Source organism: Cupressus sempervirens, chromosome 11 (genome assembly GCF_028749045.1).
Source record: "Cupressus sempervirens isolate cs-2001-9-10 chromosome 11, ASM2874904v1, whole genome shotgun sequence".
NCBI lineage: Eukaryota > Viridiplantae > Streptophyta > Pinopsida > Cupressales > Cupressaceae > Cupressus > Cupressus sempervirens.
In genome coordinates, this window is record NC_143128.1 from 474,326,636 (window position 1) to 474,340,183 (window position 13,548).

General features: G+C 34.7%; 1 protein-coding gene and 1 long non-coding RNA gene across 3 annotated transcripts in view; one reads left to right on the forward strand and one right to left on the reverse strand.

Moving 5' to 3' along the window:
* Positions 1-392: 392 nt before the first annotated feature.
* LOC149530432 (signal recognition particle subunit SRP54 2-like) overlaps positions 393-13,548 on the reverse strand; it is a 62,836-nt gene continuing 49,680 nt past the window's right edge. For both annotated transcript variants that reach the window (XM_089808727.1, XM_089808728.1), the window contains exons 3-10: positions 3,872-3,971; positions 3,450-3,603; positions 2,938-3,088; positions 2,694-2,842; positions 2,258-2,358; positions 1,974-2,131; positions 1,773-1,887; positions 393-1,552 (exon numbers count right to left, since the gene is read on the reverse strand). In XM_089808727.1, coding sequence (XP_089664853.1) covers positions 1,230-1,552; positions 1,773-1,887; positions 1,974-2,131; positions 2,258-2,358; positions 2,694-2,842; positions 2,938-3,088; positions 3,450-3,603; positions 3,872-3,971 — 1,251 coding nt within the window. In that variant the 3' untranslated portion in view covers positions 393-1,229. The remainder of the gene's footprint in view (positions 1,553-1,772; positions 1,888-1,973; positions 2,132-2,257; positions 2,359-2,693; positions 2,843-2,937; positions 3,089-3,449; positions 3,604-3,871; positions 3,972-13,548) is intronic.
* Positions 692-5,255, forward strand: LOC149530433 (uncharacterized). The gene is made up of 3 exons (XR_016358956.1): positions 692-835; positions 3,432-3,565; positions 4,829-5,255. It is a non-coding gene; the product is annotated as an uncharacterized LOC149530433 (long non-coding RNA).

Genomic DNA, 13,548 nt, shown 5'->3' on the forward strand with positions numbered 1-13,548 from the left:
AATGTCAAGTTAATAAGGCATTTTGGGGAGGTTGAAGGTCATTGAGAAACTGAGTTGTAAAGTAGTTTTTCATCTTGAGAATCCAATTAGGTAAATGTTGTTACAAAACATAGTTTGAGGAAGTGACATTGTGTCATGGTAAATGTAGACATCATTTTTTAGATCAATAATGAAAAGTATAAATATATGTGATAGATTAAGAAATTAATAACTTTTCAAATTATATAGATAAAATTAAAGTAGCTTTTGGAAATTTTTATATAATCTCAATACATAAATTCTTTATTGTATAGACTCTTATTTAAATTTGATTGTTAATGATTTTCTTAGTATAGTTTACAACTTCAATACTATTTTAAGAATTAGGTGTTAGACTTGTCTATTTTACAAGATTAGGAAATCAAATGAATTTATTTATATTTTATTTTTTTGAGAGATTTCATGTATAAGTAGACTCTTGGGAATGTGCATAAACAAAATTACTTTTGTGCATGCTTTATGTTGTATGAATGATCTAAATTTTGCCCCTTCAAATGTTGCCTTCCAGTCGGGTTTCATGAATCCTTTGCTTGCTTTTATACCATTCAATCCATTGGCGTTATCTAGCGAAGAAGCAAGCGAATCAATGCAAGATTCTCCGACATTCTTTACCTCCTCGTCAATGTTCTTCTTTGGCAAAGGAATCTCCTACACATTGCCAAAGACTCCATGCAACCCATATGGATCGACATGAGTATTAGGCGACGAGAGGGAGGGCTGTGGGGAGTTAGATCCCTCTCCAAAATCAGCAGCCATACATGACAGTAATTCAAAATTTAGAACTTGGCAATGGCAGGTGAGTTACAGAGGGCGCTTGAGATATGGTTGAGTTCTTGTTCCACAGTTACAACAGCATAGATTCACAATTAAACTGTGTTCAAGTAATTTACCAGGGCAGCCATTCTGAAGATGATTTGTCTCTCATTCTATCTATCCAATAAGTCCCCCGCCTACTTATTGATCTCTCTAAAAAATGTATAACTGTCTTAACCCAAATAAATCTCAGCCCCTGCACTTGACTTCATGTTGCTAGAAATTTTGAAAATGAAATGGAATTTTGAACAAGAAACTACAATAGTTATACCTTATAGCACAAAAACAGAGCCAAATCACATAGACAAAATCATGACTAATGAGATTTCCAAATATGCTCCTAAAAACTTGATGAACATTGAAGTTTCCTTGACAAACTATTTACTGCCTCCTAGCATCCCTGCTAAGTCCTTGGAACCCATCTGTTTCATTAGATTCTGTAAGCTTCCCATGCCACCCAATTGCCTTAGCATGTTGGGTGGAAGACCCTTACTCATATTTTGTGCATTCATATTTCTCGATAGAGCACTCACGTCACCCTTCTTTGGAATTTTACGTCCTTTCATTTTGCTAAAAGCCTGTCCTACACGTTTATACTCTTCAAGCATCTCCTTAGCTTCCTTTATAGTGCAACCTGCTCCCCGTGCCAAACGCATTATCCGTGATTCTGTCATAAGTTTTGGATTTGTACTATCTAGTTCTGCAAAAATCATATGTGAACTATCAAAAATTTGTATAATTAATTAGCCTAAACATAGAATTGCATTGTGTCACTATTAAACTATTCTATCATAAAAAATCACTAGAATGAAATTTATTATTTTAAACTTTTACTCTATACACTGGTTTCTACTTTCCTTTTACCTCTGCTTCTATGGCCATTATTTTCAAGAGAACACGAACAGGGAAAAGATATTTACCATCATTAGTCATGGAGTCCATCATTGTCATGAACTTTTTTACTTGAGGCTGACTTTCCTTTTCTTGGCCCTTAGGCATCAACTCAGCACTAATTCCAGGAATCATGGAAAAAACCTGTAGAATAGGGCTTCATTTCATATGCAATAGCAACTTGCTCCTGAAATTTTATAAAACGTGGTGTCTGAATCAACTAATCATACCTGATTAAATGGTCCCATTTGGAGGAGGTTTTGATACTGCTCATACAGGATTCGCAGAGTAAAGGTGCCCTCTGACAACTTTTGCAGAAGTTCAGACTGTTGTTCTTTCGGCATCACTTCATGAATTTTGTTCATAAAGCCAGACCAATCTCCCATCCCTAATCAAAAGAAAACAGGTCATAGGATATCATAAGAAATTGGCATCAACCATAATTATAATGGAACACCGGCAAACAAACAAGAAAACCTTATTGAGAAATTTGAATAGCTCTAAATCAACTGACCTAGCAATCGGCTAACAAATGGCTTGACATCAAATACTTCAAATTCATCCATGTGCTCTCCTGTACCTATGAATATAACAGGACTCTTGGTTGCTGCAACACTGTAAACCACAACATAAAGTTATTAGCAAAAAATTTACCAAGACAAACCATAAACAATTAAAAAAACATGGGGTGTATCATCCAAAGCAAGCAACAATCTAAACATCAGTCATAGTATATTCCTTATAAACTAAATGTAAGAAAACTAAAAATAGTAAGAACATAATCCAATTTAATGGGAGAAAATTCTAAGTACATAAATAATAAAAAGATGTTCTTATCATTATGTTTCACTGCATTCAAGTATTACTTGTACATACCACATATAGCAAGGGCGCGTGAACCAAACTCTACAGTAGAGACTATAAAGTATGAACTACTTAAGAACACTTACGCACTAAGTGCACCTCCTCCTTTTGCATGACCATCCATTTTGGTGATAATGACAGCTCCCACTGAAACACTCTGTTTAAATGCTTGTGCTTGATCAAATGCCACTTGTCCAATACTACTATCCATTACAAATATTACAAGATCTGGTCTCTGCAAACTCAACAAAAATGCAAGCATTAGAAACATGATGGTCTTACAACCACTACTGCCTTCATAACCTATGCTTAACAGAGACTGGCTTGTACCGTTGCTTCAGACACTTGCCGCATCTCCTCAAAAAGTGCAGCTTCCTGCTTATGTCGTCCACTTGTATCTACAATAATTAGATCACAGTTCTCCTCCTTGAACCTGTCAACTCCTTCCTGAGCAATCTTCACGGGATCTGACTCCATATAGCTGAAGATAAAGATTACAACAGTCCATATCAATCAATATCTCCGTACGTCACATGGGATATATTTATCCTTATGTGCATCTGAAATTAAGTGTACCCTTGATGGGCACTTGCTTTCTTTGTATCTCTTTTCTGTTTTAATAAGTTTTTACCCCTCTTTTAGTGGAGTAAACACAATTAAGTGTACCCTTCAAAATTTTCCATTCTAAACTTTGCCAATGAATTACAGAACTCTGATGTCTATGCTAAAAATTATTTACTTGTGAAGAAATACAAAGGATAGCAATATGATTTGTTCACTCCGGAAAATATCCATAATACAGTCAATGAAAGTTGCCTGTGCAGGATCACTTTCCAACTCACCTGCCAAAAAAAGGAATCTTGGCCTTAGTTGCATTCTGTTTCAGCTGGTCAAAGGCACCTGCTCGGAAAGTATCTGCACAAACTAAAGCTGGCTTCCAGCCCTTCTTCTGGTAATGGTAAGCATATTTTGTACAAGTAGTAGTTTTCCCAGAACCTGCATTATTCATTTATGACAATACATCAAATGTAAACATTAACGATCCTTACATAAAGGAACACTGTTAAACCAGCTCATTATCGTATTTAGTAATTTAAGCCACAAATTCAAATGCAAAGTATTTATAATTCCCACGTGCATAGAGAAATTTGGTAACATTGTAATGCAGTGTCATCCATGCTAATATAAACGTCAACAGAAAACTAATGGAACGTATTCCATTATAAACTTAGCCTGTCATGTCAAACAATATCACTGACAGTACCTTGTAAACCAACAAACATGATAACATTTGGCTTTCCCTTCTTTGGATTATAAGGAGTCTTTCCAGGATCCATCATATTACAAAGTTCTTTGAAAATAGCCTGCCAACACACAGAGCTGAAATAAGTAACTCTGGTCAAAACAAATGCTTCTGAGTAGCAACTCAATTACATACATGAAGCTGTTATTGCCAAGAATAGGTGATATCCATTGATGTTGCTATTATCCTAAAGATTATTATTCCAAACAATTCAAAGTAACACCCTCTAAGTTATGGACTTTTTACTGTGCATGCACTCGAGTCTTAACTAGTGGTTGTTACAAAATTAATTAGAATCATCAAAATTTATAGAGAAAGTATTTATGACTACTTTTTATAACAAAGGTCAGTGCAGGCCCATAAGGTAGAGATTGTCCAATAGGATACAGGGATAAATTTGGTCAACTCACCAGCAAGTGAAAACAAAAGTACCTTGATTAGGCTTGCCTCATTATACAAGTTACATTCACTATGATACTTCCAATGATGACGTCAAAAAAAATATGACAAGTAGTTTGTGCAAGGACATGCATAAAGATTGATTGAAGACAGTAAAAATGGTCCAACTCCAAACATTAGAGATCTCTCTAGTACTAAAGAATAGAATTATCAGGCATATTCATTATGCAGAATCTTACAACTACAAACAAACTCATATGCAGCTTTGCTGTCCATCAAATCTGCCCATTATAAACAAGATGCAGCAGAAAAATTCAGAAGCCAATATTTTCTAGGATTTGAGCTGGGAGGGGAGAACAAAGTTCTTTGTTTTATTGATTAGCTTATTTTGTTGTTATGGTTTATGTCTTTTTTTTCTTTGCCTTTAGTGGCTTTATATTTCTTTTCTTTTTTCATATTGGCTTTCATTGGACTCATTTAAACGTATCAAGTCATTTCCCATGTGTGAAATTACTGCAGTTGGTATATCTAAGCTGGATGTTGCAGGCTTGACTGTTTTTGTGTTTAATGGAGACTGATGGAAATGCAACTAATGTCTCTCAAAGGCAACAATATCAAATCACTCAAAGGCGTACAAAGGAGCTGCATTCATTGTGTAAAGTAAAGAGCCCCTTCAAGATTAGAAGCAAACAAATGGCCTCCAAAGTAATATTATTCTACTTTAACCTTGCTTCCTGCCAAAAATAATGTTGGTGTTTTGATAAGGGAAGAGAATATGTTGAAATCTGCAGAGATTTTTTCATATAAATTTCTCCTGATGCTCTTCCTACTAGGAATTTTTTCCAATTATTGATTGGCTTTGGTCTGGGGTATAAAGCTCAAGTTATAGACTAAATTTTGTAGAATGATTCAAAAAGGTCTTTCTTTGTTTGTTTAAAAAATAGTAAGCAGAAACATATTCTTGGCAAGGGTTTTTGAAATATTGAGAAATCTCTCTTTAGGGTCTTTGCTTGTGACCCTATTGCCAATCCTAGTAAGGTGAATGTTAATTCCTCTCAAAAGTGCTTGAAATTTGTAACATGCCACCCAGTTTGTGGTTTTTGCTTCCATGAGTTTTGAAACTTCTTGGTGATGTCATAAAAAAATAGAAGACACTAGCTCTTGCTTGCTGCACGAGTGTTAAAGCACAATATTAGTTAGCTTAAATGCCTTTATGCTTCCTTACATGGAGTTATTTATGCCTGTAAGTTGATTGGGTTGGAAAGACTAACTTCATGTTTTTACAGCAAAAAATGGGCATTGCAAATGGATTGCACTTGGTTGAAATAAAATCCAAAAGCCAAAGCTCCATCCATAAATTCTGAATCCATATTTGAGTGTTCCAAAATAATGACAGATGATAAGTTACAGAAAATTTTGATTAATTGTCTTTCAGTATTGATTGTGAAAGTCAAGAAGAATATCATTCCTATGGTTTCTAACTCACAACCCAGCATTGGAGTTTCTCACATTGCTTCAAAATCCCCTTCTCTATCTATTGGTTTCAATGATAACAACAAAAGTTTTTTATAAACTAAAAAAAGGTCCATGTATGCTTCAGAATAACCTAGCAAAGGCAAGTCTTAGCAATTCTTCTAGTGACAAAAAGTTGATTCTAATCCTTAAGAGGGCATTGATTCTGATTCTTCTGGGATAAATGGGGCAGATTGTTCCATGGATCCTGTTAACATCAATCAGGGACTCTGGTGGGAGGGTTGAAAAATAATGATCTTTACCCCTACTTTAAAAGATCATGCAAAGAGGGAATCAATCCCCCACCTCCCCCGTTAGACTTTTGTGTTTTTCTTTTTCTTTGATGAAAGTTTTTAGTTGGTACACGAGAGGCTTCGAGGACCATGACAAAAATACATAATTAATACTATATGAAAGATACAAAAACTTCATTTATTTTGTTACAAAAAGTTAAATCTGTTAGACTGGCTTTGGAGGGAACATGCATGGTTATATAGTCTAACACTTTTTTCTTCAAAGCATGAAAAAGGGCAAAGAGGGATTTCTATATTGTTTTGCTCCCTAATGGGTCCTATGTGATTAGTCATTGTTTTTCTCCTTGCACTAGAGTTGTTTGTACTTAACTAAGCATCAATAAGCAGATTTTTAATAAATGTTCTATTTAAGTTCAAAATGATTACAAGGCTAGAGCCTAGAACTAATTTGTTGAATTGGAATAGTTGGATCACAACCATCAACTGAAGAAGCAACGATTTAAAAGACATTCCTAGGATTTGTGTACAATAGTAAGGTTGAGTACAAAGCTAAAAATAATTGATTGATAAATTTGTTAGAAATACATGATTGATTGTCTGATTGTAAAGATTCTGCAACTTCTTTCTATCAGACTTTTAATACTGATTTCCCTGGTCGCTGATTATTCTTACTGAGATCTGAATATAGATGAAATCTATATTTGTAAATTCTGATCTTTGTATGTAACTGCAGGTAGAATAGTATAATAATCTCCTTAAGAAAACAGTCTTAGATTTGAAGGACTTGAAGAACACTTAATTCCTTTTATCTCAGACACAAGAAGGAAGAATCGATAGTTTGATCTGATTTGGAGAATATCATAAATGCTGCTAAATAATGAACAATGGTGCTTGTAGGAACAGACTGAACTTTTGTGTTGTGTGTCCTACAAGTCTGCATCATTATTTCTCTAAATATCTAAACCAAGGGATGTCACCATCCAGGGACATGTCCCTATCCTTGGTCGGCTTTGACAACCCTTCTTATGGATCAGCGTCTTCAGAACAGGTTAGAATTAACGCTAACACACACTTGTATTAGTTTAGAATTAAATGCATTTTGTTCATGAAAAGTCGCCGCCTAACATAGGAAGGAGAGAGACATATAAAGCCATCAAGCTATTTAGCATAAGAAGATTTAAGTGCGTCCTGCACTTCAGAATCTGTAGATTATCATGTTAATATTTAACACTCCCTCTTAACTTGATAATCATACAGAGAGATATTATATCTAGCAACATCAATACAGATGAATAAGCAAGAATTAATACTCTATATCTGTCTAAATCTTCTTAGTATGTCGTATTATAGAACACATTATACACTGTCATATTACTAAACCTGTGATATGACAAATCACTGCTACTAGTGATAAAGCACAAGTTGCGACTCATAGAAACTGGTATTTCTATATCACAACGAGATCCTGAGTTTGAGATCTACCAGACTAGAAGATAAATCTGGAGAATACTAAGATTCTTCCTTTACCCAATTTGTGACCCATGAACATAGCAATGTCAACATCACAATATGATCTAAAACTCATCTAGATCTTACAATAAAATCTATTGTTTAGTACATTATCTAAGAGATTGTCATCTCTCATAATGTCTTTTATACAAGTGTTCATTATTTCAGAGATCATCACCTCTTTAAATAATGATTATACATGATAGAGCCCATAATAATCAATAGCCTGACAAAAAAATTATTTTATTAATAATCAAAAGAGTACAAATGGATTACAACTCAACCATACCAAGTCTCTTCCTGAAATGTTCTATCTTCACTCTAGATAGAGGTTTGGGGAGTATGTCTATTGTCGGATCTGCAGTGCAAATGTATTCCAATTTTACAAAATTTATGTCTACCATATCTCTGACATAATGGTAAGGAATTTCAATATGCTTGGACCTGTCATGGAAAACTGGATTCACTAAGAGCTTGATGGAACTCTAATTATCACAATGAATAATCGTAGGATTCATGGCTCGCCCAAATAATCCTACAAGTAACTTCCTTAGCCAGACTACTTCACGAGAGGCCATTGTTGCTGCAATGTATTCAGCTTCTGTAGAGCTCTGAGCTACTGAAGACTGCTTTCTGCATATCCAAGATATCATAGCTGATCCTAAACTGAAACAACATCCTAACGTGCTTTTCCTGTCTTTAACACTTCCACCCCAATCTGAATCAGTGAATCCATGCAAGTCTAAAGTAACTTTCTCATATTTGAGTCCATAATTAAGAGTGCCTTGTAAGTATCTCATAATGTGTTTAACTGCGACTAGGTGAATCTCTTTCGGTTCACACATAAACTGACTTAAGGCATTAATTGCATAGAAAATATCTAGTCTTGTATTTACTAAGTACATAAGAGACCCAATCATCTATCTGTAGAGAGTAGAATCTATGGATGGTGATTTTGCAGCTGCTTCCTTAAGTTTATGTAGATTAGTCTCCATAGGAGAAGACATAGGTTTGCAATCCCACATTCCAAATCTCTTTAAAATATCTAATGTATACTTTCCTTGATTTAGTATAATACTGTCAGAATTATGCCGTACTTCTAGTCCTAGGCAGTAATGGAGTCCCAAATCTTTCATCTCAAATTCACTAATTAGATCTTTCTTGCATTGATCTATGAGATGATCATCACCTATAATTAGTAGATCATCAACATACAGTATCAGAATTACAATATCATCTTTATCTTTTTTATAATATAAATTTGGATCAGCTTCATTCTTGGAGAATCCTAAGCTAGTGAGATACTTATCAACTCTTTCATACCATGCCCTCAAAGCCTGTTTAAGCCCATAGAGAGCTTTCTTGAGCCTGCAAACAAAAGCATTAGGATCATGAGTTTCAAATCCTTCAGGTTGCTCCAGATATACTTCTTCTGAAATCTTTCCATTTAGGAATGTTGTTTTTACATCCATCTGATGTACCTTCTATCCCTTTGATGCGGCAATTGCTAAGACTACTCTTACGGAGGTATATCTGGCAACAGGAGCAAAAGTTTCTTCATAATCAATCCCTTCTTTCTAAGAAAATCCTCTAGCTACAAATCTGGCTTTACACTTCTCAATACTACCGTTAGCAGCATGGTTTATTTTAAATATCCACTTGGAACAAACAACAGATTTTCCTTTAGGTCTTGGAATAATTTCCCAAACATCATTTTTCATAATAGATTGGTATTCTTCTGTCATAGCTTCTTTCCAAGCTGAATGTTTAATAGCATCAAAAGGATTGGTTGGCTCTGTTTTGGATAAATCACTCATGTTTGTTGTATAACCAGAGAATCTTTTAGGTCTTTTGCTTTCTCTGACTGTTCCTAAAGGTGCAACAAAGTCTTGAGCTGCTTCAACTATTTTTATGGCCCAAAGTGGTCTTTTCTTTGAATTTTCTTCAACGTTCATATTTTGAATTTCATTTTCGATCTCTTCTAAGTTCTCCCTCTGGGATCCAGATTCACTATTTCTTTCAGAACTAAATAAAGGAGAAGGTTCATCAAAACTTATGGCTCTTTTGAATGCAAGATCTTCAAAGATTACATCTCTGCTGAGTTCAATAGTTTTCTGTCCAGGTATGAAAATCCTATATGCTTTAGAAGTTTCACTATACCCTACAAAAATACCTTTCCTCCCAGAGGGTTCTAACTTGGTTCTCTTTTCTTTTGGAACATGGATATATACAGGACATCCAAAAATTCTAAGATGACTTATATTGGGTTTTACTTTAGTGAATACTTCTTCAGGGATTTTATCTTTAAGATGGGAGTGAGGGCTTCTGTTTTGAATATATACAACAATACAAGAGGCTTCTGTCCAAAGGTAGTATTCTAGATTTTGGTCAAAAATCATAGCCCTAGCAGCTTCTATAATTGTCCTATTCTTTATTTCTACTACCCCGTTTTCTTCTAGGTTATAGGGAATAGTAGACTCCCTCTTAATCCCTAATTCTTTACAAAACCTTTGAACAAATCTGAGGTATATTCTCCTCTATTATCTGTTCTAAGGGTTTTAATTTTATGTCCTAAAAAAATTTCAATTAATGCTTTGAATTCTTTAAATCTTTGTAGGATTTCTTCTAATTCCTTGCATTTTAAAAAGTAAATCCATGTTTTCCTAGAGAAGTCATCTATGAACAAAATATATAATGCCAGAATCTTCCAAGAAAAGGAACAGACATAGGTCCACATAAATCTAAATGAATTAATTCTAGTACATTATTTGTTTTCCTAGTACTATCATGAAAGGGACTTCTGGTGCTTTTACCCAGAGCACACCCCTTGCAAATAATAGGGTGATCTTTATTTAATTTGGGTAATCCAGTAACCATCTTTTCCATAGTTGATAAAGTTTTAAAATTTAGATGCCCTAATCTTCTATGCCATATTTCATTTGAATCTTCAGCTTCGTGAACTAGGGCTTGAATGGATCAACTAGATTTTGTATTCAATTCATACAAATATCCCTTTCTTTGACCAATTAACTTTGCTTTTTTGATAGAAGAGTTCTTAGCCCAAGTTAATACTTTGTCATCCACGAATGCAACATTGTGTCCATCATCTTCAAGTGCTGTAATTGAGATTAGGTTTCTTTTAATCCCTGGTACATAGAGTACACCTTTAAGAAGAAGAGTATTTCCTGATTTTAGTTTCAAAGTACAATTTCCAATTCCTTCAACAAAGTGTGCTGAGTTATCACCAATGGTAATTTCACCGTTAACCTTCTCTGATAAAGAATCTAGAGTTTCTTTGTATCCCGTTATATGTCTAGAAGATCCGCTATCAATTACCCATACTTTGTTTGAAATTTCATTTGATAGAGAGGAATACAAAACATGGTTCTCAGGATCATAAGTATCTTCTTCTCTAATGACATTTGTACAGTTTGTCTGTTGTTTGGAATTTTCAAGACAATTAAATCTATAGTGTCCAAATTTTTCACATTTGAAACACTTTATTTTAGATAGATCTTTCTTGGGCTTTCCATTCTTTTGATTTCCCTTTTTCTTCTTGCCCTTATAGGAGTTTGCATTAAGAACATGAAGTTCTTAATCTTCTATTTTTGGTTTCCCTCCTTTCTTTAGTTTTCTAGATTCCTCTTGAAGACAATCATTCTTGAGTCTGTTAAAGTCCGGAAGCTAATCTCTAGCACTTATACCTTGTGCGAATGTCTCCCATGAATCTGGCAATCCATCTATAGACATAAGCATTAATTTTGTGTCATTAATGATGGTTCCTATGCTTGATAGTTCATGTCTAATGCCAGCAACTCTTAGGAAATAAGAATTTATTGATTCTCCTTTATCTGAATGTGATTCAGTTGCCTTTTTAGTGCAAGAACCCTTGTTGCGTTGTTTACTTCATATGCATTTCGCAATGCATTCATCATATCAAAAGCGGTTTGATGTTTTGTAAGCATAGGTACGATATCATTTTTAACTTCATCCAAGATGATTTAAATAGCTTTTCTATTTCCTTTGCTCCATATGGATTTGTGAGGTTCAACTGGAGATTGTTTGGATGCTCCATCAACGAATTGTTTAACATTGTTCTCTTCAAGAATCATCAAGATTCTGAATTTCCAGGCTTCAAAGTGTTCTTTCCCATCAAACCTGTCCTCGGGTCTGGTTGTGTATGCCATTGAAGATAGGAGAAAATTACTAAATATATATAAAGTCTGATGACTGAATTTTGCAAAGCCCTAGGTTTGATAACTTGGCTCTGATACCATGTAAAGATTCTGCAATTTCTTTCTATCAGACCTTTATTACTAATTTCCTTGGTCGCTGATTATTCTTACTGAGATCTGAATATAGATGAAATCTATATTTGTAAATTCTGATCTTTGTATGTAACTGCAGGTAGAATAGTATAATAATCTCCTTAAGAAAACAGTCTTAGATTTGAAGGACTTGAAGAACACTTAATTCCTTTTATCTCAGACACAAGAAGGAAGAATCGATAGTTTGATCTGATTTGGAGAATATCTTATATGCTGCTAAATAATGAACAATGGTGCTTGTAGGAACAGACTGAACTTTTGTGTTGTGTGTCCTACAAGTCTGCATCATTATTCCCCTAAATATCTAAACCAAGGGACATCACCATCCAGGGGCATGTCCCTATCCTTGGTCGGCTTTGACAACCCTTCTTATGGATCAGCGTCTTCAGAACAGGTTAGAATTAACGCTAACTAACACTTGTATTAGTTTAGAATTAAATGCATTTTGTTCATGAAAAGTCGCTGCCTAACATAGGAAGGAGAGAGACATATAAAGCCATCAAGATATTTAGCATAAGAAGATTTAAGTGCATCCTGCACTTCACAATCTGCAGACTATCATGTTAGTATTTAACACTGATGTCATTGATGTCACACATTGTGTTCCATAGGAGTTTGAGTTTGTGTTCGCTCAAGCTTTGTGGTCTAGAAGTTCATTATTCTTTGTTGTGTGGGCTTGAGTGCTGAACCTAAAGTGCAGTGGAAGAAACTGGTTTGAAAATTTGCCGTTCACTGTGATGTAGGTTTGAGTGCTAAAGCTACATTGCAATGGAAGACAAGTATGGTTTCAGAACAGTGGAAGACAGGTATGCACCCTGTGATCATGAGAAAATGGAGTTTTACAGTGCCTCTATGTTCTACTCTTATATTCGGAAGTCTATATAGTCCAGATATCTATTGTTCACTAGAAGTGGTGTTGTGTTGTAGTGCAGATAACAGCTTTTCAATTGCTACTAGTTGTACTTTTCGGAGTGTTTCTCTTCCGAATCCTGGTTGATGATGTGCTTCTACTCATACAAGTGGAATTTAGTTTTGGTCATGGTTGTTGTCTTCTCTAGTGATCAAGAATGTGTTCCTGGTCTGTGTCATCCAGCATTGCAATTCTTTTAAGCTATTGTTCTGATCCAGAGATTTGTTGTGGCAACTTTTGATGTGGCATGTTGACATGAATTCAAACACGACATGCTGTGATATCCCTAAAATTTTAATGTAATACCTTAATTTAATTAATTAATCAATTGGTCCCAAAATTTATGAAATATAATAAAAGAAACTTTAATTAATAAATATGTGGACCCAAATCAATAAAATTAGATCTTTGTATTTGGGGTCCCAATTGATTTATGTATATCTCGGGCCCATCTTTTATTTTTGCTATAGGTGTATGTCTTGCCATGTCAACACTTATTGTGCACCCTCGGGAATTTTCCACGTAGAGGCATTTATGACCGGCGAGTAGGATGTATTTCGCATGCAACTTGAATTATTTTGAATTATTTTATTGTATTGTGAATTCCAGTTAGAGTTTTGATCTGTTAACCGTTTTGGAAGTGAAAGATCTTTCCTATTTGGCTAATCACAATTTCGGTGGGATTTATCCCTCGGCCTATTCTACTTTGTTTCTTGCTATGGACCT